A 27,174-nucleotide genomic window follows, 5' to 3' on the forward strand; every position below is an offset into this window, starting at 1 on the left:
GCTTAACCGACAGCGCCACCCAGGCGCCCCGTTGGGAATTTTTTAAAAACATTTTTAAATGTTTATTTTTGAGAGAGAGAGACAGAGCATGAGTGGGGGAGGGGCAGAGTGAGAGGGTGACATAGAAGCAGGCTCCATGCTCTGAGCTGTCAGCACAGAGCCCAATGAAGGACTCAAACCCATGAACCACGAGATAAGACCTGAGCTGAACTCGGATGCTTAACTGACTGAGTCACCCAGGTTCTCCTTGAGAATTTTTGCATACATGTTCCTCAGGGATGTTGACGTGTAATTCTCCTTTTTATTAGGGCCTTTGTCTGGTTTTGGAGTCAAGGTAATGCTGGCTTCATAGAGTGAATTTGGAAGCTTTACTTCCATTTGTATTTTTAGAACAGTTTGAGAAGAATAAGTATTAACTCTGCTTTAAATGTCTGGTAGAATTCCCCTGGGAAGCATCTGGCCCAGGACTCTTACTTTTTGGGAGATTTTTGATAACTGATTCAATTTCTTTTCTGGCTACGGGCCTGTTCAAATTTTCTGTTTCTTCCCATTTGCGTTTTGGTAGTGTGTGAGTGTTGCCATTTCTTTCAGATTGTTCAGTTTTTTGGCATAGAATTTTTCATAGTATTCTCTTATAATTGTTTGTATTTCTGTGGTATTGGTTGTGACTTCTCCTCTTACATTCATGATGTTACCTATTTGGGTCCTCTCTTCTCTTTTTGATAAGTCTGGCTAGTGGTTTATCAATTTTGTTTATTCTCTCAAAAAGTCAGCTTTTAGTTTCATTGATTCTGCTGGAGGGTTTTTATTTTTGTTTTTGTTGGATTCTACATTGTTTATTTCTGCTCTAATCTTTATTATTTCCCTTCTTTTGCTGGCTTTAGGCTCTATTTTTGTTCCTTTTCTAGCTCCTTTACGTGTAAGGTTAGGTTGTGTATTTGGGACCTTTCTTGCTTCTTAAGATAGGCCTGAATTGCAGTGTATTTTCCTCTTAAGAAGTGCTTTTCTACATCCCAAAGTGTTTGGACTGTTGTGTTTCATTTTCATTGGCTTCCATGTGTTTTTAAATTTCTTCTTTAATTTGCTTGTTAACCCATTCATTCTTTAGTTTTTTAACCTCTGTGTTTTTGGGGGCTTTACAAATTTTTTCTTGTGGTTGATTTCAAGTTTCATAGTGTGACCTGAAAATATGCATGGTATGATCTCAGTCTTCCTGTACCTGTTGAGAACTGTTTTGTGACGCAATATGTGATCTGTTTTGGAGAATGTTCCATGTGTACTTGAGAAGAGTGTGTTCTGAATGAAATGTTCTGAATATATCTGTTAAGTCCATCTGGTCCAATGTGTCCTTCAGAGCCATTGTTTCCTTGTTGATTTTCTGCCTAGGTGATCTGTACATTGTTGTAAGTGGAGTATTAAAGTTCCCTATTATCTATACATTTATTTATGTTTGTGATAATTATATATTTGGGTGCTTTCATAGTGGGGGCATAAACATTTACAAATGTCAGCTCTTCTCGATGGGTAGACCCTTAATTATGATAGAGTGCCCTTTTTCATCTCTTGTTACAGTCTGTTTTAAAATCTAGTTTGTTTGGGGCTCCTGGGTGGCTCTTAGATGGTTCTCCATCCTCATTCTCAATCTTCAGGTATCCTCATGCCTAAAATGAGTCTCTTGGCAGCACATAAATGGATCTCGTTTTCTTATCCATTCTGATATCCTGTGTCTTTTGATTGGGGCATTTAGTCCATTTATATTCACAGTGATTATCGAAAGATATGGATGTAGTGCTGTTGTATTATCTGTAGGTTTCATGTTTGTGGTGATGTCTCTGGTCCTTTGTAGTCTTTGCTGCTTTCCACTCACAGAATTCCCCTTAGGATCTCCTACAGGGCTGGTTTGGTGGTCATGAAATCCTTTAGTTTTTATCCGGGAAAGCCTTTATCTCTTCTATTTTGAATGACAGCCTTGCTGGATAAAGGATTCTTGACTGCATATTTTTCTTATTCAGCACATTGAATATTTTCTGCCACTCCCTTCTGGCCTGCCAAGTTTCACTGGACAAGTCTGCAACTACCCTTATGTGTCTGCCTTGTAAGGCCCATTTGTCCCTAGCTGCTTCCAGAATTCTCTCTTTATCTTTGTGTTTTGCCAGTTTCACTATATGTCATGGTGTTGACCTGTTTTTGTTGATTTTGAAGGGAGTTCTCTGTGTCTCTTGGATTTGGATGCCTGTTTCCTTCCCTGGATTAGGGAAGTTCTCGGCTATAATTTGTTCAAATAAAACTTCTGCCCCTTTCTCCTGCTCCTCTTCTGGAACTTCTATGATATGGATAGTGTTTTGTTCATGGAATCACTTAGCTCTTTAATTCTCTCTTGTGTCTAGTAATTTCCTTTCCCTCTTTTTTTCAGCTTCATCTTTTTCCATACATTTATTTTCTATTTCACCTATTCTCTCTGCTGCTTCTGTCCTCACTGTCACTGTAGCTAGTTTATTTTGCATCTCATTTACAGTATTTCTTAATTCATCGTGACTATGTCTTAGTTTGATCTCTGCAACAATAGATTCTCTACTGTCTTCTATGCTTTTTTCAAGCCCAGCTATTAATCTTATGGCTGTTATTCTAAAGTTTTGTTCAGATTCATTGTTTATATCTGTTTTGAACAATTCTGTGGCTGTCATTTCTTCTTGCTTTTTCTTTAAGGGAGAATTCTTTCCTTTCATCATTTTGGCTAAGTATGTGTCTTTTGTGTGTTTTAATAGCTTGTTATGTGTCCTGCACCTGCAAGTACTATATTAAAAAGGGGTCATACACTGTCCAGGGCCTGACCCTTCAGGAAGTGTTTCTGGTGTATGTTGCATGCTATCTGTTGTTGCGTTTTGGCTGTTCTATCACACTGATCAGTCCTCTGCAAACCCTTCCACCAGGTGTGCTTTTGATTTGTTTGTTGAAGTAACCCTAGAAAAAAAGGAAAAGAGTTAGTGGGGAAAGCCTGATCCTGTGCAAAGAGAAAAATGGAAGGGGAGACTTTCTTTCTTTCTTTTTTTTTTTTTTTTTCAGTATATGAAATTTATTGTCAAATTGGTTTCCATACAATACCCAGTGCTCATCCCAAAAGGTGCCCTCCTCTCCCTCCCACCCCCCCATCAACCCTCAGTTTGTTCTCAGTTTTTTTTGTTTTTTTTTTTTTTTTAATTTATTTTTGGGACAGAGAGAGACAGAGCATGAATTGGGGAGGGGCAGAGAGAGAGGGAGACACAGAATTGGAAACAGGCTCCAGGCTCCGAGCCATCTGCCCAGAGCCTGACGCAGGGCTCGAACTCACAGACCGCGAGATCGTGACCTGGCTGAAGTCGGACGCTTAACCGACTGCGCCACCCAGGCGCCCCTGTTCTCAGTTTTTAAGAGTCTCTTATGCTTTGGCTCTGGGGGGACTTTCTGATGAGAAATCTGATCAGCTTACTGAGGATCCCTTGTATGTAATGATTCACTTCTTTCTTGCTGCTCTCCATATTCTATTTTGTATTCTGTTTGTCTTTTGTAAGTTTGATGATAATGTGTCTTGGTGTGTATATCTTTGAATCTATTTTATGCAGAATCTCTTGAGCATATTCTATATATATATTTGTATCTTTCATCAAACTTGTTAAGTTTTCAGCCATTCTTCAAAATATTCTCTCTTCCTCTGGTGAAAGAGAGGACACTTGCTAGTGTCCCAGTGGTCCCTTAGGTTCTGTTCACTTTTATTCAATCCTTTCGACTTTCTGTTCCTCAGACTCTAATATCCATTGTCTTCAAGTTCACTAATTCTTCTTCCTGCTCAAATCTGCCTTTGAATACCTGTAGTGAAATTTTCACTTCATTATTGTTCTAGCTCCAGAATTTGTTTTTGGTTTCTTGTTAGGTTTTCTATTTCTTTATCAATATCTCCATTTTATTCATACATCACTTTCTGAATTTTCTCCACATCTTCCTTCAGTTCTTTGAGCATCTGTAAGACAGGTGTTTTTTAAGTCCTTGTCTAGTATATTTGCCATCAGGTATTTTTCAGTAACATTTGTTTTTGTTTTTATTTTTTTCCCTTTGAATGGCCCATACTTTCTTGATTCTTTGCCTTGTGGTTTTTTTGGTTAAAACTAGACATTTGAAGCTAATAATGTGGTAGCTCTGGAATTCATATTCTTTGCTTCACCCGGGGTTTGCTGGGTTTTATTTTTGTTTATTTTTTCAGTTGTTACAGGCTGTGTGTCACAGATCGGTCTTGGGTGTATACTTGAAGTCTTGTCATGTCTTTTTCTGATTCTTTCCCTGGGCATGTGTGGTCACTTTCTAATTTTCCCCATATGTGCAGTTGTTTATGAATGTCCTTTAATGTCTGGTTCCCTAAAAGGGAAAAAGAAAGTGAAGAGAGGGAAAGAGTGCTGGCCCTTTAAGTCCCTTGGACATTACTTAAACTGGAGAATGAGGGGCTTGCAAAGTATGGGCTGGGGCAGGAACAATGGCTGTCTGCATTTTTGTCTGCTCCTCTGTGATCAGAGGCAGCAGAGCACAGATCCCCAGTATTTGGAGGGGTAGGGTCCTTTTTGCCCACTCTGGCTCCTAAAAGCTGTGTACAGACTGCTCTAAGGACATACATCTGCCTGCCATCGGGCTGGGAAGGGGGGAATGAGTAGTTACTTCTGTGCTAAGAGCTGAAATTGATCGAAATTCACTGTAATTTACTATCTTAGTCTTCAGTAACTTTGAGAGTTCCAAACTTACATCAGACCTATTCTGCTAGTACAGTTGTTTTCTGGAAGGGGAGACCAATTCCTGGTGCTTCCTACTTCCCTTGTCTTCTCAAAATCCTGAGAAAGATTTGGAAAAGGTTTATTTTTAAAATTCCTTAACTCATCATCAGTAGAGTCAAAATTATTATTATATTAATATGTCCAAACTAACTGTATTGAAGGACCATTTTGTTTTTTTAAATCTTTCGTAGACACTCCACTTTTGTTAAAGATCTTCTGACTGTGCACTTGTTGTAAAGGCAATGTTAGATTGCTGTATGTTTCTTTTTTAATTTTTTTTAATGTTTTTTTATTTTTGAGAGAGAGAGAGAGACAGACTGTGAGTAAGGGAGGGGCAGAGACAGACACAGAATCAGCAGCAGGCTCCAGGCTCTTGAGCTGTCAGCACAGAGTCCGACACAAGGCTTGAACCCATGAATCGTGAGATCATGACCTGAGCTGAAGTCAGAAGCGTAACCCACTTAGCCACCCAGGTGCCCCCTCCCTTTTAATGTATGTTTATTTTGAGAGAGAGAAGAAAGGGCTGAGAGAGGGGAAAAGAATCCCAAGCAGGCTCTGAGGTGTCAGCCTGGAGCATGATGAGGGGCTTGATCTCCCGAACTATGAGACCGTGACTTGAGCCAAAATCAAGAGTTGGCCGCTTAACTGACTGAGCCACCCAGGTGCCCCTCTATATTTCTAAATAGTCTTGAGTTTGCTTATTATGTTGTGACAAACAACAACATATACCATCACTGTCTTTATCTTATACTGTGTAACTTTGCTTTAAGTCTTTAAGGTACACTCATGTTATTGCATGGGACTCATTTAAACATCCAAGAAAGCACATACTGCCTTCTTTTCAGACTACTAAATTATCTTTTAGTGTATGAATCTATTAAAATATGTGGTAATTGGGCTATTTGTATTCCAAAATATTTAAATAATTTGTTTTAATTGAATCTTATTTTAGCATTCCAGGGTATCAGAAGGAAAGTTTTAGTAATTCTTTTAAATATAGTCACACATTAAAAAAAAAAAAAAAACTACATAGTTATACTAATTGCACAACAATGGGAATGTACTAAATGCCAATCAATTGTACACTTAAAATGGTTGATTTTGTTTGAAATGAATTTCATCTCAATAAAAAGAAGTCTTAGCTATATAGGGGAATGGGCAAAATAGGGAAAAGTGATTAAAAGATGCAGACTTCCAGTTACAAAAACATGAGGATACAATCTATAATTTAGGAGGATGTAGTTAATATGTAGCAATATTGCATGGGAAGTGATGGTAGCAAGATTTATTGTGGTGGTGATTACTTCTACAAATACAGTTTATGCTAAACCTTTGCTTTCCTTCTGGGAATATGGAAGTTTTAGATGTACTAAGCAGAGGACCCTTAGGTGACCAGCCCCCAATAAAAAACTGGTTGCTGAGTCTCTAATAAGATTACTTTGGTTAACAGCATTTTGTGTGTGTTATCATAACTTGTTGCTGGGCAATTAAGCAAGTCCTTTGTGACTCCACTGCAAAAGAACCCTTGAAAGTTTGTGTATGTTCTCTCTTGGATGTTGCCTATTCATCTTTTCCCTTTCCTGATATTGCTTTGTATCCTTTTACTGTAATAAATCGTAGCTGTGAGTATGACTATTAACAGAGTCCTGTGAGTTCTCTTAATCATCAAACCTGGGGGTGGTCTTGGGAACACTAACTCTTTCCTTGTTTTGTTTTTAATTGATTTAAGCCTTCTCTTCACCCAATGTGTGGCTTGAACTCATGATCCTGAGATCAAGAGTTGCATGCTCTTCTGACTGAGCCAGCCAAGTGCCCCAACTTTGTCCGCTCTTTTTTATTATAATTTTGTACAGTTATTCTTGGAATTAATATTTTTAATGTATGAGGTATAAGTACAGGTCAGGTTTTTTTTTTAATTTATGTATGAATAAATAGTTGTGTCTGTATTTTTTATTGAGATCATTGTTCCACTGTGCCATCTTTATTTTAAATCATATGTCCATATTTGTGTGCATCTGACTCCCTATTTTGATTTCTTCACCTGTTTGTCTATATTTTACCATACCGTACTTCTTGATAAGTTTGATATCTTATAGAACAAGCCCTGTAACTTTGTTCTTTTTGAATATCTTGGCCCTTAATTTTCCATATAAATTTCAGAATCATATTACCAAGTTCAAATACCAAATACAATTTTAATAACAAAAGCTGTTGGGATTTTTTTGGTAGAAATTTGGGAACATCTTGCAGCCTACTAATATGTCATATTCCTCTATTTTTTCTTTAGTTTCTCTGTATCATTTTGCACTATTTTAAATCAAAGTGTCCTACATCTTTACTTAGATGAATACCTAAATAGGTGATTTTTTTCAATTTTTTTAAGATATAATTAACATATAGCATTGTCTTAGTTTAAGGTATATAACACTGATTCAAGATAGATATATATCTCCACCCAAATGTTTCCCATGGTAGTTCGGTTAACATGCATTACCTTAAATAACTACAAAGTTTTTTTCTTGTGGTGGAAACTTTTAAGATTTAGTCTCTTAGCAACTTTGAAATATACGCTACAGTATTGTTAACTATAGCCACCATGCTACACATTTCTTCCCAAGGATTTACTTATCTTTTAACTGAAACTTTGTGCCTTTTGACCACCTTGATCCATTTCCTCCATCTCCCAGCTCCTACCTTTGGCAACAACCAATCTGTTCTTTGTATCTACGAGTTTGAGTTTTTTAGATTCTACATATAAGTGAAATAATAGAGTATATGTAATTGTCTGATTTATTTCATTTCGCATAATGTCTAGATAAAGATCATTGATATTTTGGATGCTATTGTAGACAACATCCTTTAACGTTTTTTACGTTTGTTGTTGGTTACAGAAATCCAGTTCACTTGTGTTTATTGACACTGTAGCCAACATCTCTCCTCACTTCCTTAATCTCCAGTTTTGTTTATAGATTCTTTGGGATTTCAGAATAGATGCACATCAACGCCTGTGAATAATGATAGGTTTATTACTTTTCAGTCATTGTGCATTTTCTTTTTCTTGCCATATTTAACTGGCTTGGACTTACAGTAAAATTTTAGATATGATGAGAGTGGTCATTCTAATTCATCCCCAGTTCCTAATTTCATTGGTAGATATATTTATCAGTCTGTTCTTTTCTAATCATTAGTAAGAGAATTTCTATTTATTATGGATTGATATTAGATTTTATCATCTATTGAGGTAATATGTGATATTTTTCCTTTCGTTTTTAATGTGCTGAATTTTACAGAACGTTAGTTTTCTCAATGTTCATTCAGCCAGTCTTATATCACTGGAGTAAATCCATTTTCATCATGATGCATAACCTCTTTTATGTATTGACTGTTTTGTTTTGCTAATATTTTGATTGGAATTTTTTCATCTACATTAATGAGTCAGGGTTGCCTACGCTTTCTTAAACGTTCTTTTTAGGTTTAGTATCTAGGTCATTAATGCCTCACTAAAGTAACAGGGAGAAGTGGGCCCTAAGTCTTGGTTTATTTTCTGGATCTTGTGTGAGAGTCATTATTTCTTCCTTAAATGTTTGGTAGATTTCATTAGTGTAGACATCTGTGCCTGTAGTTTTGGGGAGGAAGGTTGTAGTATGGATTCAGTTTCTTCAAATTCAGCAGTTATATGAGTATTTGTATTTCCTTGTTGTCTTTGGTCAGTTTTGGTAACTTACAGTTTTCAATTTGTCATTCTTTATGTTAATTTAAAAATTCGTTCATAATTTAATTTTAATGCCTGTAGGATCTATAGTGAGCTCCCATTGTTCACATTATTTTTTGTTACTCAGCTAATCTTACCAGGAGATGTAAATATTGTAGGTGTTTTTGAAGAACCAACTTTTGCCTTTTTAAAACTTCTTAGGATTGCTGTTTAATGTGCTTATTTTCAGCTTGTATATACACATATGTGACTATAAATACTTATGTTTAAATATATGTGTTTATACATGTAGAGGTATAAATTTTGCAAGTTTTTTTACATTGTATTTTCATTATTATTTGGATCAAGATATTTTCTAATTTCGATTGTGATTTCATCTTCTACCCATGGCTATTCTTTAGAAGTATATTGTTTAATTTCTGAATTTTGGGATTTTCTTATTCTTTTTCTGTTGCTGATTTCTGGCTTAATTCCACTGTAATCAGAGAGCCTACCTTGTATAATTTCATTTCTTTGAAACTAATTGGTAATTGTTTTTGTAGTATGTGCGTATGGTCAATTTTGGTAAATATGTACACTAGAAAATAATAAACACTGCATGTGAAGTACAGTGTTATGTTCATTAATTCAAAATTTGGTAATCCTTGTGTTTCATTTTTCTACGTTTAATTTTTTTCTATATTTTTAATTTTTCTGTATACAGTAAAACCTGGGATTGCAAGTAACTTTTTTGGAGAGTGTTCTGCAAGACAAGCAAACATTTCTGATAAGTTTTAACTTGATAAACAGGTGATGTTTTGCAATACAAGTAGTACAGTGATGCCGAATGATCACAACTGAGCCAATGGTTCTTGAAATTCGCTTTGATATACGAGTGCTTTGGATTGCAAGCATGTTTCTGGAATGAATTATGTTCACAAAGCAAGGTTTTACTGTATATATTTTTTTAAATGTTTATTTTGATAGAGCGCAAGTTGGGTAGGAACAGAGAGAGAGAGGGAAGAGAGAGAATCCTGAGCAGGCTCCTTGCTGTCAGTATAGAACCCAACACAGGGCTTGATCTCACAAACTGTGAGATCATGACCTGAGCAGAAATCAAGGGTCGGTCGCTTAACCAACTGAGTCCCCCAGGCACCCCTGTATAGGTGTATTTTTTAAGCAGTGTTGCAAATCTCCCATTACGAGTACGGAATTACTTTGCCTCCTAGTTCTGTTAGTGTTCACACATTTTATTAGGCTGTGTTAATATTTACAAACAGATTTACATTATTATGTTTTTTTGGCCAATTGAATTGGCTAACATTATGTGAAGTATTCACCTTTTTTCTCTAGTGATGCTTTTTGCTTGGAAATCTACTTTGATAACAGTGTACCAACTTTCCATATAAGTCACCTGCAAAAGCCACCTTAGGGATCATGAGAGTTTTTGGATAAATATCTTTTTTCATTACTTTTGTATCTTTATATTTTAAGTGATCTTTTATAGATGGCATTATAGTTGTTTTTTAAAATAATCTTTTAAATGAAAAGTTTAGATCTTACAAATAATAACTGAAAGCACTTGCTTTTGACTCAACCTGTTTATTTGATCCTCCTACTCTTTGTTCCTTTTTCTTTAGAATTTATTGTTTTTAGTTGTTTTTTCTCATTAACTTGGTAGTTACACGATCTTACTATTCTGTAAGTGGGTTTTTTAAAAGAGATTTCAGCATGCATAGTTGGCATCCTATAGGAATGTGTGACGACACTTTACATTTTTTGCCCTCTCTTTGGCCTGCATGGATCTTAGAACACTTAAACACCATTTCTCTCAACTTAAATGCCTTCATTATTGTATATGTCAAGCCTATGAATACATTATTGGTTTATATAGTGTTCATTTAGATTTACTAACTCATTTATTCTGTTAATCTTCCACTCAGGTTTTGCATCTGAGGAAGTTCCTTTAGTATTTCCTCTAGTGTACATCTGCCGGCGATGAATTGTCTCTTTTTTACCTGAAAATATATTTACTCCACCTTCATACTAGATGAGTATTTTTCTTAGAAATGATATTCTAGATTGGCAGTTCTTTCTTGCAGTACTTTCAAGACAGCCTTTACTGTCCTGTTGTTTACATTGAGGAGTTAAGCTGTCAGCCTTATTTTTATCTTGAAAAGTAATCATTTCCACTCTTCTTTGGTTGCTTTAAGTTTGGTTTTCAACAATTTTACTATGACATGCCTATTCATGGATTTCTTTTTATTTATTCTACTTAATTTTTCAAACTCAAAGACCATAAAATCAAAGCTTATAAAAACTATCAGCCATTTCATCAAATATGGCTTCTGTTCATTCTTTCCTTCTTCTTTTTCTGGCATATTAGTCCTTACATCATTCTCAGTCTTTCATCCTCTTTTCTCTATTTGCCACTCTCTTTTTTGTCTCCCTTCATTCTAGATATTTTCTTCTGAAATACCTTCAGTGTATCCAGTTTGCTATTAAACCCATCTTTGAATAAACAATTTCTATTTGGCATTATTAGTTTAGTTTTGTTTTTGCTTTTTAAAGTCCAGTTCTATGTTGGAATTCCCAGTCTTGTCTTTTATTACCCTAAGAAGCAGTAACCAGAGTTTATTAAAAGTCTGTCTCAAGTTCCTTTTGGTCTGTTTCAGTGGTCTTTTGCCTCTGTCGGTTTTCATTCTAGTTTTCTTGCCTCTTTATGTACCTGTTTTTTATTGTTTACCATACATTTTGTTTATGAATATTTATGGAAATAATTTGAAGTGTCAGACATTTTCTTTCTCCAGGTTGGGTTTACATTTGCTTCTGTTATTTGGGCCAGTAGCAGTCTTTTTATCATTTAAGTCCACATTCAGAGATTGTCATGATTCAAAGCTGAGTTGTTTTTCCCTTGGAAGCCTATCTGACTAGGTTCACCTCTATGCCTAGGATGTGTTCCCAGGATTGATTAAAGCAGCCTTAAATGTGAAACTCCCTTCCCAGGATCTCCATGCTATCTTATATCCTGTTGAGTTATTTTTCACTTTTGTTATCTCTTTAACATCTTCAAGCAAATGCCTTTTAAAATACACTTGTTTAAATATCAAGACATATGGATCTAGAGAGTATAATGCTAAGTGAAATAAGTCAAAGAAAGACAAATACCATATGATTTCACTCATATGTGGAATTTAAGAAACAGAACAAATGAAGAAAAGGGGGAAAAGGGTCAAACGAAAAAACAGACCTTTAAGCATAGAGAACAAACAGGTGGTTACCAGAGGGGAGGCAGGTGGGGAGTATGGGTGAAATAGTTAAAGGGGATTTAGAGTACACTAACCATGATGAGCACTGAGTAATGTGTTGAATTTTGAATCACTATATTGTACACCTGAAACTAATACAACACTGTGTGTTAACTATACTGGAATTAAAAAATAACTTTAAAAAATAAAAATAAAATATGCTTGTCTTCATCAGGAAGAGTTTGCTTGCCATTTGGAAGCAGAGGTCTTGTTTCAGTCTTACTATGACTTTATTAGGAATTCTTCTCTTGGAGAAACATGACATAGATTATTTTCTCCAAGTTTTCATATATATTGCAGTTCTGGGATTTCAATACAGATACATATTCAAAGCCTTTGTTCTTTTTTACTCCGTTATCCAGTATTTTGAGAATGTGAATGACATGCAAAAGCCACCTTAGAGATCTAGAGCCGTGTTGCACATATCATGCAAGTTATACCAGAAAATGTTATTCATGTTTTTGCTTTCATTAGGTGTGATCAAAGCATACTAGTATGTGTACCTCTTATTAAGTACTGAGCTCTTTATTGATAAGTAAGTCATAGTGAATGCCTTGTGTTATATGTAAACTTAAATATTTAGAATGGTGCTTGAAAGGAAAACAGTAATATAAAAAGATCAGGATATCCTATAATTTTGAAATATAAAACTGTGAGTTGGATATTTATTTTGTAGAAACAAGGCAAAATTCACTTGACACATAACTCAGCATTTTTGTGTTTACTAGTTTGTCAGCTTTATATTCCTGTTCTTGTGAACTTTTGCCATATCCAGAGCTTCGTTTCTGGGTATTTTGAGAAAGAATATCCAGGTAAGACAGACCTGGAGTAAAGCTTGATATTATGGGAAATATTTGTTGAATGAAGGCGAATTTAGTAATAGTAATTGTTTTTGTATGCATTTTGTGGAAGGAACGGAATATGTTGATGCTTTGAATTCCTTCTCTTTTTAATTAAAAGTTGTCAGTGATCTTCTCTTTCTTTCTAACTTAGGGATAAAGCAATTCCTAACAAAGTGGGGACCTATTGTATCCAGTTTGGTTTTATGATGGATAAAGCAAATATTCTTAACAGTGAACAGGTTTGCTTACTCTTTTTATATACTATAGTTAGCTTTACATTTTCTTGCCTAGTGTAGGAATGAAAAGGTTTTGTTTTAAAAGTGAATTAATTATTGGATGCAAAGTATAAATAGTGCAATTTTCAGGACTATTAGAAAAGAATATATTTAAATTATGTTCAATAATATGACCTGATGTAGAAATTACTTTTTCCATTTCTCTTTATTTCAAAGACTCCAGTAGGCATTTTAGTGTATATCATGATAAGGTTACTTCTATCAACCATACATGAAAATTTTTCAGTTAATAACATTTTAGATACTAGTAATTCTGAATAATGAAATTTAAAGTAATTTTGATATACATCATCTCCATTCAATATCTTAGTGTACTAAATTTTTAAAAATCTGTTTTTTTTTTAAGTTTATTTATTTATTGTGAGAGAGTTGAGTGAGGGAGGACCAGAGAAAGAGGGAGAATCTCAAGCAGGCTCCACGCTGTCAGCACAGACCCCATGCAGGGTTTAAATTCATGAAACCCTGAGATCATGACCTGAACCGAAATCTAGAATCAGACGCTTAACTGACTGAGCCACCCAGGTGCCCCCAAAATTGTCTGTATTTTTAAATCCCTCTAAATTTGTTCTTAGATGACTGTTAACATGCAAAAATTTATCTCTGAATTTATCTTTTCTGAATATAAAAAGTAAGTTGATTCCAAGTTTAGGAGATTAAGAAAATCTATTTTAGAAGGTAACATTTCATTTTATTTAGTATATGCTAGCATTATTTCTTGTCTTACTCTTAAATACTAAACCATCAATATATTATTCATCACAATGCTGCTTTTGTTTTGTAAGATTATAGTTGATGTTCTACCTAATGAACCTGTGAAGTTAGTTCCTAAAATCCAGCCAGCTACACCAGCTGTTTCAAATGTTCGTTCAGTTGCCAGTAGGACCTTGGCCAAAGATTTACATCTTATTATTACGGTAATGTTTATTTACTTCCAAAATTGCAAAGAATAAGAAAAATTATTTCTAGTTTTAGTGTACAGAATAGTTATTTATAGAGTTAGACCTTAATTATTCAGTTTAAGATAATATGGCAAATTTGTGTGGGTGAATGAAATGTTTATAAACACCTTTGTATTTGAATACAGAGAATGTGTAACATTATACATAAAATATATCCAGATATACTAAGTAGGACTGACTCAAAAATGCAGGAATTTGCCTACCTTTCCTAATACATACCTTTCTTTCATGTATGTATTATGAATGTGTGTGAAGTAAATTGATTCCTCAGTGTCCATTTCACTCTTGGGACAGAAGGAAATAATTATTTTTGAGAGATCTGCTCTGATGATTTATCACAATGAGCTCTTTAAAGCTTCTTATTACCGAGAGAGTAAGCAGCAATAGAGCTGCTGAGAATATTAACAAAAATACGTAAAACACACTAGCCGACTTCACCTTTATGGAAAATTTTGCTGGTGGGATACTTAACTCCTTTCAGAAAGTTTTTTGCTGTTTTAGACGGGTGAATCATTCTTCTCTTCCTAGATCAATAGATGAATAAAAGTAAAAGACAAGGTGAAATTTTTAAATTGGGAGTCCTTTTAATATAGAAAGTTATAAATCATTATATTAGATGGAAGCCTCTGGTTCTTTTACAGTTTCTCAGATTATTTTCTGCCTGTGGAGCTCTTAATCCGAGAACTGAATTCTGTGTTTGGAGTAAGAAGGATGATGATAATTAGATATTTAGAGTTTATATTGTATTTCTGATACATTCATTTCCTTTTCTGGATTTAATCTCCTTACCAGTTCTCCTAATTTATCTTTTGTTTACTTGAAGGATGACTACAATAATCAAACTGGAATTGATTTGGTTGGCACTGTAGTAGCTACAATTAAAGGTTCTAATGAGGAAGATACAGATACACCACTCTTTATTGGGAAAGTTAGAACGCTGGAATTTCCCTTTGTGAAAGGCTCAGCTGAAATCACGGTAATTTTTATGTCTTCTGGTAGATAATATTTCTGTATTTAATATTATAAACCACAGAGTTAAATACCCGTTCTTTTGTGTATATAACTATGAAGATGTTCTAAGTATAGCATTAAATTGAAACGTCAGTGGAAATACTTTGTGATTTTGCTGTAAGCTATTACACATTGGACCCAGGATCATTCTTACTGTAAGCAAGAACCTCTTTTTCCCTATGGATGACTCTTTTCTCTGATTGTAGTGATTTTTAGCTTTGGTGATAATATATTCGTGTTTCATTGAAAAGTTACCATTCTGTGGATAGAAATAGAATATAATATAGCCCAGGTAAAATATACACATATATCAAGGCACCTGAGGGGCTCAGTCAGTTAAGCATCTGAATCTTGATTTTGGCTCAGGTCATGATCTCACGGTTGCTGAGATGGAACCCAAGTTGGACTCTGGACTGACAGCATGGAGTCTGCTTGGGATTCTCTATCTCTGTCCCTCCCCTGCTTGTGCTCTCTTTCTCTCAAAATAAATATTTAAAAAATGTATACATATCTAGAAAAAAATTTATAAAAAGCTTATCTTTGTTACTTTTATTTTTCATAATGGAAATACTTTTACTTGTATAAAAAATACACAGTGCAGAAACTTCAAAAACAATCACTATTTTATCACCCTTCAGAGATAATGTTGATTAGCAATTTAGTGAGACTTACCTTACAGACTTTCTGTATATACACAAACACTGCACAGATACCCCATGTGTATGTTATTTATATATGTGAGTAGGGTATAAAATTTCATTAATATAAAACTGCGCTTTTATAAAAATTTTATTTAACACATCCATGGCATATTTTATCAGTATGTGTAAACTTACGTCATTGTATTATGATCATAATTTAATCAGTCCTAAGTGGAAATTTAGTTGCTTTCCAAAGCTTGTTATCAACAATGCTTTCATCAGGTTTCTTCTGTGTACATCCTTTTGCATGTCTGATTATTTGTTTTAGAAATTGCTAGAAGTAGAATTGGAGGCAGAATTTTAAGCCTTTTGGTAGGTAGATATTGCCAATTGCTGTTTAGTTTACATTCCCACCAGAAATAATGTGTATTTACCTTCATAATATTACCAGCCCTAAATATGAATGATTTTTGGAACTCTAACCCAAGTTTCCTATATTTAAAAAAATATTTTGTTATTAGTGAGGATGAATATTTTTCTTGTTCTTGATCTTTTTAGGATTGTCCCTTGATGCTTTGTCTTTTGGAATATTCACATTTTCATAATTTTATATTACAGATAATCATGTTCTTTTGTATATAAGGATTGTTTCCTGATTTTGTTTTTTAGATTTTAGCTTTGTTTATACTGGAGTACAGAAAGGATTATGTCCACAATTCCTGCCCTAGTACTCTTATGCCATTAATCTTTTGATTATTTTTAACATTTTTCAAATTCATTAAATTTCTTGGTATCATTTATTGAATAATTCTTCCTGTACCTGTAAATCTGAAATGTCACCTTTCTTATATTTATTTATTTTTTTAATGTTTGTTTATTTTGAGAGAGAAAGAGCAAGCGGCAGGGTGGGGCAGAAAGAGAGGGAGAAAGAATCTCAAGCAGCCTCTGCAGTGTCAGTGCAGAGCCTGATGCAGGAGGGCTGGATCCCACATGAGATCATGACCTGAGCCTAAATCAAGATTTAGACGCTAACTGACTGAGCCACCCAGGTGCCCCTATATCTGTTTTTGAGAGAGAGAGAGAGGATGCGCATGCACACAGCATGGAGGGGCAGAGGTAGAGAGAATCTTAAGTAGGCTCCATGCTCAGTGTGGAGCCCAATATGCAGGGCTTGATTCCACATCCCTGGGATTATGACCTGAGCTGAAATCAAGAGTTGGATGCTCAGTCGACTGACCCACCCAGGCACCCCATCTTTCTGGTATTTTTTTTATTGTTGCCAGTGTTCATCTTTTTATCTAATCCAGTGCCAATACTACATTGTTTTAATAACATTAGGCTTAAAATTGGGGAGCCTGCCTGCTTGCACCTCGCCTGCAGTAAATGTATTGGTTAGTCTGTCGGTGACAGACCATTACAGCATTTCCATCTTAATTAGTTTCCAGTATTTGAAGTTCTGGAGGTTTTACATAATGATCTGCATCTCTGATTTATTTGGAGAATTCTAAAGATCTGGCAACACTGGACTACGATTCTCTTAGGGCAGAAGGATTTTCCAGTCCCTTGTATTCATGCCACTTTTTTTTATCTCTTGACATTGAGGGCAGTTGTCATTTGTTACTTATATTCACACTTGTTCTTTTATTTGTGTTATAGTAGAGAGTAAAAGTGAAATTTTCTTGTACCCTAACAAAAATTAGGTAATGAAAGCCACATGTTGAAAGACAAAGAAAACATTTTGAATGTGCAAAGTAGGTTTGTGTTGGAAGAATACACCTAGCCCACTTACCTTTGTCTTGTTTCCTTGACCTCCCCTCCCCTTGTAGGCATTTGAAGTTGCTACTCTGGCTGTACACATTTATGAGGTTAAGATGGTGACTTAAGCTATTCCCTTGCAGCTGCATATATAGAATCTAAGCTTCATGTCATTCATATGACTTTCCACTAGAGGTTCCTAATATCCCACTGAATAAGCAGAAAACTCTCAAGTCCTTCTTGGCTTCTGGCCCAGCTGTTGATTTATTAGGTCTAAGATAGGGGCTCTGGAATCTGATGTAACAAGCAGGTAGTTCTCGTCAATATGGACATTTAGGAAACACTGGCTCAGAACAAGACTAGTTATTTGTTAATATAACAATAATATAATGGTTAATTATAATTAAATGTTCCACATTTGATTGAAAAGAATGTGTATTGTTTAATTCAGGTTATAATCTAAGCCTATTGTTCAAGTTGTTTTCTAATTCTCTTTATTGCTTATGTCATCTAGACATTTCTTATTTATTTATTTATTTATTTATTTATTTATTTATTTATTTTAATTTACATCCAAATGAGTTAGCACATAGTGCAACAATGATTTCAGGAGTAGATTCCTTAGTGCCCCTTACCCATTTAGCCCATCCACCCTTCCACACCCTCTCCAGTAACCCTCTGTTCTCCATATTTAAGAGTCTCTTATGTTTGGCCCCCCTCCCTGTTTTTATATTATTTTTGTTTCCCTTCCCTATGTTCATCTGTCTCATCTCTTAAAGTCCTCATATGAGTGAAGTCATATGATATTTGTCTTTCTCTGGCTGACTAGTTTCACTTAGCATATTACCCTCCAGTTCCATCCACGTAGTTGCAAATGGCAAGATTTCATTCTTTTGGATTGCCGAGTAATACTCCATTGTGTGTATGTGTGTGTGTGTGTGTGTGTGTGTGTGTGTATACACACACACACACACACACACACCCCACATCTTTTTTATCCATTCATCCATCAATGGACATTTGGGCTCTTTCCATACTTTGGCTATTGTTGATAGTGGTGCTATAAACATGGGGGTGCATGTGTCCCTTTGAAACAGCACACCTGTATCCCTTGGATAAATACCTAGTAGTGCAATTGCTGGGTCATAGGGTAGTTCTATTTTTAATTTTTTGAGGAACCCCCATACTGTTTTCCAGAGTGGCTGCACCAGCTTGCATTCCCACCAGCAATGCAAAAGAGATTCTCTTTTTTTTGCACCCTCACCAACATCTATTGTTGCCTGAGTTGTTAATGTTAGCCATTCTGACAGGTGTAGGGTGGTATCTCATTGTGGTTTTGATTTGTATTTCCCTGATGATGAATGATGTTGAGCATTTTTTCGTGTGTCAGTTGGCCATGTGGATGACTTGTTTGGAGAAGTGTCTATTTATGTCTTTTGCCCATTTCTTCACTGGATTATTTATTTTCTTGGTGTTGAGTTTGATAAGTTCTTTATAGATTTTGGATACTAACCCTTTGTCTGATACGTTGTTTGCAAATATCTTCTTCCTTTCTGTCGGTTGCCTTTTAGTTTTGCTGATTGTTTGCTTTGCTGTGCAGAAGCTTTTTATTTTGATGAGGTCCCAGTAGTTCATTTTTGCTTTTGTTTCCCTTGCCTCCAGAGACGTGTTGAGTAAGAAGTTGCTGCGGCCAAGATCAAAGAGGTTTTTGCCTGCTTTCTCCTCGAGGATTTTGATGGCTCTTTGTCTTACATTTAGGTCTTTTATCCATTTTGAGTTTATTTTTGTGTACGGTGTAAGAAAGTGGTCTAGGTTCATTCTTTTGCATGTCGCTGTCCAGTTTTCCCAGCACTACTTGTTGAAGAGACTGTCTTTATTCCATTGGACATTCTTTCGTGCTTTGTCAAAGATTAGTTGGCCATACATTTATGGGTCCATTTCTGAGTTCTCTATTCTGTTGCACTGATCTGAGTGTGTGTTCTTATGCCAGTACCATACTGTCTTGATGATTACAGCTTTGCGGTATAACTTGAATAAAGTCTGGGATTGTGATGCCTCCTGCTTTGGTTTTCTTTTTCAAGATTGCTTTGGCTATTCGGGGTCTTTTCTGGTTCCATACAGATTTTAGGATTATTTGTTCTAGCTCTGTGAAGAATGCTGGTGTTATTTAATAGGGATTGCATTGAATATGTAGATTGCTTTGGGTAGTATTGACATTTTTAACAATATTTGTTGTTCCTATCCAGGAGCGTGGAATCTTTTTCCATTTTTTTGTGTCTTCTTCAATTTCTTTCATAAGCTTTGTGTAGTTTTCAGCGTATAGATTTTTCACCTCTTTAAGTTAGATTTATTCCTGGGTATTTTATGGTTTTTGGCGATTGTAAATGGGATCTATTTCTTGATTTCTCTTTCTGTTGCTTCACTATTGTGTACAGGAATGCAGCCAATTTCTGTGCATTGATTTTCTATCCTAAAACTTTGCTGAATTCATAAATCAGTTCTAGCAGTTTTTTGGTGGAATGTTTGGGTTTTCCATATAGATCACGTCATCTGTAAAGAGCAAAAGTTTGACCTCCTACTGGCTGATTTGGATGCCTTTTATTTCTTTGTGTTGTCTAATTGCAGAGGCTAAGACTTCCAATACTATGTTGAATAACAGTGGTGAGAGTGGACATCCCTGTCTTGTTGCTGACCTTAGGGATAAAGCTCTCAGTTTTTCCCCATTGAGGATGATATTTGCATTGGGTCATTCATATATGGCTTTTATGATCTTCAGGTATGATCTAGAAGTTTCTTTTTTTTTTTAAGACTTTCTTTTTTTTAAGCTTATTTTTGGGCGCCTGGGTTAAGTGTCCGACTTAGGCTCAGGTCATGATCTCACAGTTCATGGTTTCAAGCCCTGCATCGGGCTCTGTACTGACAGCTCGGAGCCTGGAGCCTGCTTCAGATTCAGATTCTCCCTCTCTCTTTGCCCCTCCCCCACTCACACTCTGTCTCTGTTTCTGTCTCTCTCTCTGTCTCTCTCTCTCTCTCTCTCCCTCTCTCCTAAAAGTAAACATTAAGAAAATTTTTTAAGTTTATTTATTTAGAGAGAGAGAGACAGAGCACAGCAGGGGGAGGGGCAGGGAGAGAGAATCCCAAGTAGGCTCCACACTATCAGTGCAGAGCCTAACGCAGGGCTCAAACACACAAACTATAAGATCATGACCTGAGCCAAAATCAAGAGTTGGACGCTTAACTGACTGAGCCACCTAGGTGCTCCTAGAAATTTCTGAAAAAGATTTCTAACTTTTATTCCGCTATGGATTTGTTCGTTCCCCATATTCCAGATTCCCATTTATGCTTGGATCCACTAATGGACTCTTCAGTTCTCTTCATTTCCATTATTCTTTGTATCCTTCTCTCTTGCTAAGCTGTACATCAGAGGTTACAAACCATAAAACTTTGAAATAGGAAGGGCCTTCTCTCTCTCTTTTTTTTTTTTTTTTTTTATGTTTATTTACTTTTGAGAGCAGGAGACAGAGCTCCAGGCTCCAAGCTGACGGTAGAGAACCCGATGCGGTGCTCAAACTCACGAACTGTGAGGTCACAACCTGAGGTCACAACCTGAGCTGAAGTTGAATGCATAACTGACTGACCACCCAGGTGCTCCAGGAAGGGCCTCCGTAGTAATACATAAAAGAAAAGATTTTATATTTAACTACATAAAAAGTTAAAACTTTATGTACCATAATCTTTTCTTGAACAGAATTAAAAGAATAGTGGCAACATATTGATAATTATTGACCCTGAAGGGTGGGCATGTAGAGATTCATTATATGACTGTACAATAAAAATGTTTTTAATTAAATTGTGTAGAAATACTGCAGTGCACTCACACCAGTATTGGGTTAGGTATATTAAACATATTTCTAAATCTCCTTAAGAACTTCCTGCAAATCAATAAGAAAAAAGACAATCTAGTAGAAAAATAAATCACTGAAGAATATGAGCAGGCAGTTAATGGAAGAGAAAATATAAAGGGCCAATAAACAAGAAGCATAACCTTAACACCAGTCAGAGACATGCTAACCAATAATGACTGGTTCTTTTTAACCCATTTCGTTGGGTGGAGGGGGGAAACTTGATAATTAAGTGTTGGCCAGCCTCAGGGAAACTAGGTATTTTTACACTCTAATGATGAGAGGATAAATTGATGGGCTTTTTGAAGGGAAATTTGATAGTACCTATTAAAATAGTGTTTTTAATGAGTTCTGTTTCTCATTATTCTAGAGAACATACATAGAAATACTGAAAGATACTTTCTTTGCTGTATTTATAAATACTAGTTTAAAATTTGTAAGCAAATTGTTCACCTGATGAGAGAATATAGTGTAGTATACCTATACTATTCCATATATTTTACGAAGTGCTATCTAGACATTCACTTGCATTGATCAACAAGTCAGACTCCTTGCTAAAAGCCAACTGCTGAACTATGAAGTTGTTTATATGTTTTTAAAATGTGACTTGTATTTTATTTTTGTGCGACTATTCCTGTAAATACATTGAAAACAATTTTCAGAAATTATGTGTGATTGCACCTTGGTTTAATGGTGGGCTTGTATTCTGTATTCCTTGGAAAGAAAATTGTTATCTGTAGTTTATTTGTAATTTTATTTCATGGATTTTTCTACACTATTTTTACCAGTGTAAACTTTTAAAAATTCTACTTCTCTATCAGTGAATTGTACTAGTAGTGTAAAACTACTAGTGAAACAGCTAGTATCCTTGTTTCTTATAAGAATGTAATAAATAATTTAGGAGGTAACTATAATTTATAGTATTGTTATGTGCTATGGTCTTAAGCTAAAATACATCAGAAGTGTTTTTGTGTGTGCATTAATGAAAATATAATTAAAAAGAAAACAAATCTTTCAAGCTTTTTAGGATCTTTTGTTTGGTCACCTGGGACTAGTGGGTCTACTTCCATGGTAACAGCTGTAACTTAAACTCAGCATTGGGCTTTGGGCATGTCTTTGTGATTGTTTTTATAACTTTCATGCCATCAACTGTTTCACACTGCTTCAACTTCTTAAAGGTTGGCATCAAGAAGACTTTGCAGGTCAAGACAGTAAGTGGCCGTTGATACTTGCGTTCTGAAAGAAAAGATACTTTTTCTTACAATTATCTATTATATATAATTTTTGTATAATGTATTTATTGCTAAGATCATTTGACTTTCAAACCAGTACCAAAAGGTAAAAAGTTTTATGTCTTGGGTGGTGCTGATGTTTTAGTGAATGTTTAATGGATCTTAAGGATCAGTCAATGCCTTTTGCCTTGAGCGTTTACCACTTGGAAATAGAAGACAGTGAGATACATAACATTTATACGTTGACAAATACATTCTTGAATCTTGTTTTTCCTTACTTTTTTTTTTTTTTTTTTTCTTTTTACAGAATCTAGTGCTGGCAGAAAGTAGTCCTGGAAGGGATAGTACTGAATATTTTATTATATTTGAGCCTCAGCTACCTGCTCTATCAAGAACATTAGAACCATATATCCTACCCTTTATGTTTTACAATGGTAAGATTTTAGGAAAATAGAGGATTTTTCTTATTCTTGTGGTTCTTCAGATAACCTTGTTTTGCTTTCCATTAACCTGGTGCTTTTTAGTTCTCTAATTATGACATATTTTGGAAAAGTCACAATTTTAGGATTGTTTGAAGTAAATCATCTGAATGTTTTTCTTAGATGTTAAGAAGCAGCAACAAATGGCAGCACTTACAAAAGAAAAGGACCAGGTATCTAAGAATATTATAATGTACAGAAGTTTATTTGAAGCCAGCAAACAGCTTCTTGATGAAATGAAGTGTAAGTCATTTTGTATTCAAAGGTAATAAAAAAAAAATTGGTTTGGGGGAATGTAAGGCAGAAAGTTGAGACCATGAGAAACAAAAATTGTTTGCTTTCCTGAACTACAAGTAAACTGCAGAACACTGCAACAATGGTGTAAGTAAGGCAATAATACCTTATTAGTTATTTGGTCTTAGGATGATGTATTCCATCATTTTAAATAAATTTATATTCTGCTTACCTATAAAAATTTGAAATTTTTTTTTTTATTAGAAATCTGTATAAGTTTAAGGCTTTTGACGTGATAATGATGTTTATATCCAGCTTCAGGTTCTGGCAAAAGATATTGAAAGACATTATTACTGCGGAAGTGATAGGTGTTTTAATTTTTAGTTTGAGTCATGTATTGAATCTTGTATTTTAATTAAAATATCTGAAGTATGTCACACCATGGAGGTGTACAGGGCAGCACACACTTGTATAGAAATACATAAGTTACATGTAAGTCAGTGCACACAACGTTTGCTGCAATTTTTAATAAATTTTGAATATTGTTAAGATAAGGCATTTGCTGAATCATTTATGTTTTTCCATTTGTCTTATTTTTTCACTATGGCTTTTGGCTTTGTGTTAATTACATAATTAAAATGTTGAACCATTAACCAACAAATTTTTTCTGCCTGCCTCAGAGTACACACTTTTGTATATCTAAGATGAATGATATTTAGAGCTAAATAGGATGATGATAATACGTCAGTAGTAGCAGTAAAAATTATTTTTATAAAGTCTTATTTGGTTCTTGTCACAACCTTTAGGCAATTATGTATAAGTTATGTATAGTCATGTGGATTAGAATTAAATGATTTATCTAAGATTACTTGGAGTTTGCAGTATTAGTATTATAATATCTTCCTTAACCGTATTGAATTTGTTTTTTATTTTGTGTATTTTTTATTTTTGTGTAGTATATAATATCTTCCATAACCCTATTGAATTTGTTTTTTATTTTTGTGTATTAGATCCAAGTCTTAAATTTAGACTTCGTTTCATTTTGAATTTCTAAAATAGTTACTATATATTTTACTTTAGCATCAATCAAAAAGGAAAAAAAACAAGAGATTGAAAATATTTTTCAAAAACTGTCTTTTGGGGGTTATTACAAATTGATACAGGTTTGTTTGTTTTTAATTTTAGGCCGAGTTGAAGAAGCAAAATTAAAAGAGGCTCAGTTGCAAACTGAACTAAAAACACATAATATTGACATTCCTACAACACAGCAGGTACAGTTTCCAAGTATATGTAAAAAAAATTTTTTTAATTAAATTCTAGTCTGTAATTTTTTTTTTTTTTTTGCCATCCATTTTTATTTAGAATGTTGTAGGCACTCTTGTTGCAGGGGTACCAAGACATGTGGATTGCAGCCTAATCACTTACTAACCATTAAAAGGACTAACAAAATGATAGAGTGCTTTTTTCAAAGAAATTGCAACTTGTATTTCTAATGTAATGACCCCAATAAGTGAAATTAATAATCCACCAATTTGAGAACTGCATTGAAGGGGCTGCATAAGTTATAACCAGTATATGTGGTGGCAAAGAAAATGAGAGAACATGACAATAGGGTTTTTTTTTAAACTTCTGTTTCTTTGTGTGTAACAAAAGAGAAATCCTATTGTAGGTTATATATTTCTTAACTAAGATAAAAAAGTCAGTGAAGTGGAAGCTTTACATTTCTGTAGCCACATTCTTTTTTTTTTTTTTTTCAATATATGAAGTTTATTGTCATATTGGTTTCCATACAACACCCAGTGCTCATCCCAAAAGGTGCCCGCCTCAATACCCATCACCCACCCTCCCCTCCCTCCACCCCCCATCAACCCTCAGTTTGTTCTCAGTTTTTAAGAGTCTCTTATGCTTTGGCTCTCTTCCACTCTAACCTCTTTTTTTTTTTTTTTCCTTCCTCTCCCCCATGGGTTTCTGTTAAGTTTCTCAGGATCCACATAAGAGTGAAAACATATGGTATCTGTCTTTCTCTGTATGGCTTATTTCACTTAGCATCACACTCTCCAGTTCCATCCACGTTGCCACAAAGGGCCGTATTTCATTCTTTCTCATTGCCACGTAGTACTCCATTGTGTATATAAACCACAATTTCTTTATCCATTCATCAGTTGATGGACATTGAGGCTCTTTCCATAATTTGGCTATGGTTGAGAGTGCTGCTATACTATGCATCAGTACTCCTGTATCCGTTGGGTAAATCCCTAGCAGTGCTATTGCTGGGTCATAGGATAGGTCTTTTTTTAATTTTTTGAGGAACCTCCACACTGTTTTCCAGAGTGGCTGCACCAATTTGCATTCCCACCAACAGTGCAAGAGGGTTCCCGTTTCTCCACGTCCTCTCCAGCATCTATAGTCTCCTGATTTGTTCGTTTTGGCCACTCTGACTGGCATGAGGTGATATCTGAGTGTGGTTTTGATTTGTATTTCCCTGATGAGGAGCGACGTTGAGCATCTGTTCATATGCCTGTTGGCCATCCGGATGTCTTCTTTAGAGAAGTGGCTATTCATGTTTTTTGCCCATTTCTTCACTGGGTTATTTGTTTTTTGGGTGTGGAGTTTGGTGAGCTCTTTATAGATTTTGGATACTAGCCCCTTGTCTGATATGTCATTTGCAAATATCTTTTCCCATTCCATTGGTTGCCTTTTAGTTTTGTTGGTTGTTTCCTTTGCTGTGCAGAAGCTTTTTATCTTCATAAGGTCCCAGTAGTTCATTTTTGCTTTTAATTCCCTTGCCTTTGGGGATGTGTCAAGTAAGAAATTGCTACGGCTGAGGTCAGAGAGGTCTTTTCCTGCTTTCTCCTCTAGGGTTTTGATGGTTTCCTGTCTCACATTCAGGTCCTTTATCCATTTTGAGTTTATTTTTGTGAATGGTGTGAGAAAGTGGTCTAGTTTCAATCTTCTGCATGTTGCTGTCCGGTTCTCCCAGCACCATTTGTTAAAGAGACTGTCTTTTTTCCATTGGATATTCTTTCCTGCTTTGTCAAAGATTAGTTGGCCATATGTTTGTGGGTCTAGTTCTGGGGTTTCTATTCTATTCCATTGGTCTGTGTGTCTGTTTTTGTGCCAACACCATGCTGTCTTGATGATTACAGCTTTGTAGTAGAGGCTAAAGTCTGGGATTGAGCCACATTCTTTTAAAGTAATGCCTGTTTAATGACTTTATGTTCTTGAGTTGTCCAGATTGTTGATTTTTTTCTGCTGTCATTCTGGGATGTCTGGTACGGGAGTAATTGGTCTTATAGTTAATTTTTCTTTACAAATTATAGATGCCGCACATTGAAGCACTTTTGAAAAGAAAACTATCAGAACAGGAAGAACTGAGGAAAAAACCTAGAAGATCATGTACTCTTCCAAACTATACTAAAGCCACTGGAGATGTTTTGGGAAAGGTTTGTGTTTAAGCCTTTTAAGAGGCAGTACATTTTATTATGTTATGTTTAAAATGTGTTTTAAAGTAACATCATAATAAAAAGTGTCAGGTTTTTTTGTGCTTTTTAATGTGTTCCCATAAATTACTTGTTCTCATTACCATAATAGTGATTTGGTGGAATTCAAAACTGGCATAATTCCTAATTGTGGAATTCCATAATTCTTACTTTTGAGGGCTGTGGCAGAAATTAGTATGTCTCAGTCCGAGGCTTGTTACGTGCTTAGAGACGCTTTCATGTCAGATGACTTTATAGGTAGCCAAGACCTTTTCATGTGACTCAAACCTCAATGAGACAACAAAAGAAAAAGGTAAGAATTTCTCTCAGTCTAATAATGTTAGTGAATTCTGGGGGTGCTCCTAGAGTTTAAAAAACTATAGCAGAAAACTTCATACATAATTGCTGCCAAAAGAGTTCCATCCTTCTTTAATTCTTTGCCTCTTTGGTTTTTCCTTTTGTCAAATGAATTGTATTTTCATTTTTATCTTTTGATTATTCAATCCTGAACATTCTGTTTTATAGAAAGTTTTTCTTGTAGATGTCCCCAAC

At 35.1% G+C, this 27,174-nt stretch overlaps 1 protein-coding gene across 2 annotated transcripts in view; it reads left to right on the forward strand.

The window, feature by feature from the left end:
• The window catches only part of SMCHD1 (structural maintenance of chromosomes flexible hinge domain containing 1), a 158,691-nt gene that overhangs the window by 99,338 nt on the left and 32,179 nt on the right, over positions 1 to 27,174 (forward strand). For both annotated transcript variants that reach the window (XM_030335646.1, XM_030335647.1), the window contains 7 exons: positions 12,786 to 12,873; positions 13,713 to 13,844; positions 14,713 to 14,865; positions 22,738 to 22,864; positions 23,033 to 23,152; positions 24,329 to 24,414; positions 26,464 to 26,586. In XM_030335646.1, the coding sequence (XP_030191506.1) occupies positions 12,786 to 12,873; positions 13,713 to 13,844; positions 14,713 to 14,865; positions 22,738 to 22,864; positions 23,033 to 23,152; positions 24,329 to 24,414; positions 26,464 to 26,586 (829 nt within the window). The remainder of the gene's footprint in view (positions 1 to 12,785; positions 12,874 to 13,712; positions 13,845 to 14,712; positions 14,866 to 22,737; positions 22,865 to 23,032; positions 23,153 to 24,328; positions 24,415 to 26,463; positions 26,587 to 27,174) is intronic.

The sequence above is a fragment of the Lynx canadensis genome, chromosome D3, assembly GCF_007474595.2.
Source record: "Lynx canadensis isolate LIC74 chromosome D3, mLynCan4.pri.v2, whole genome shotgun sequence".
NCBI lineage: Eukaryota > Metazoa > Chordata > Mammalia > Carnivora > Felidae > Lynx > Lynx canadensis.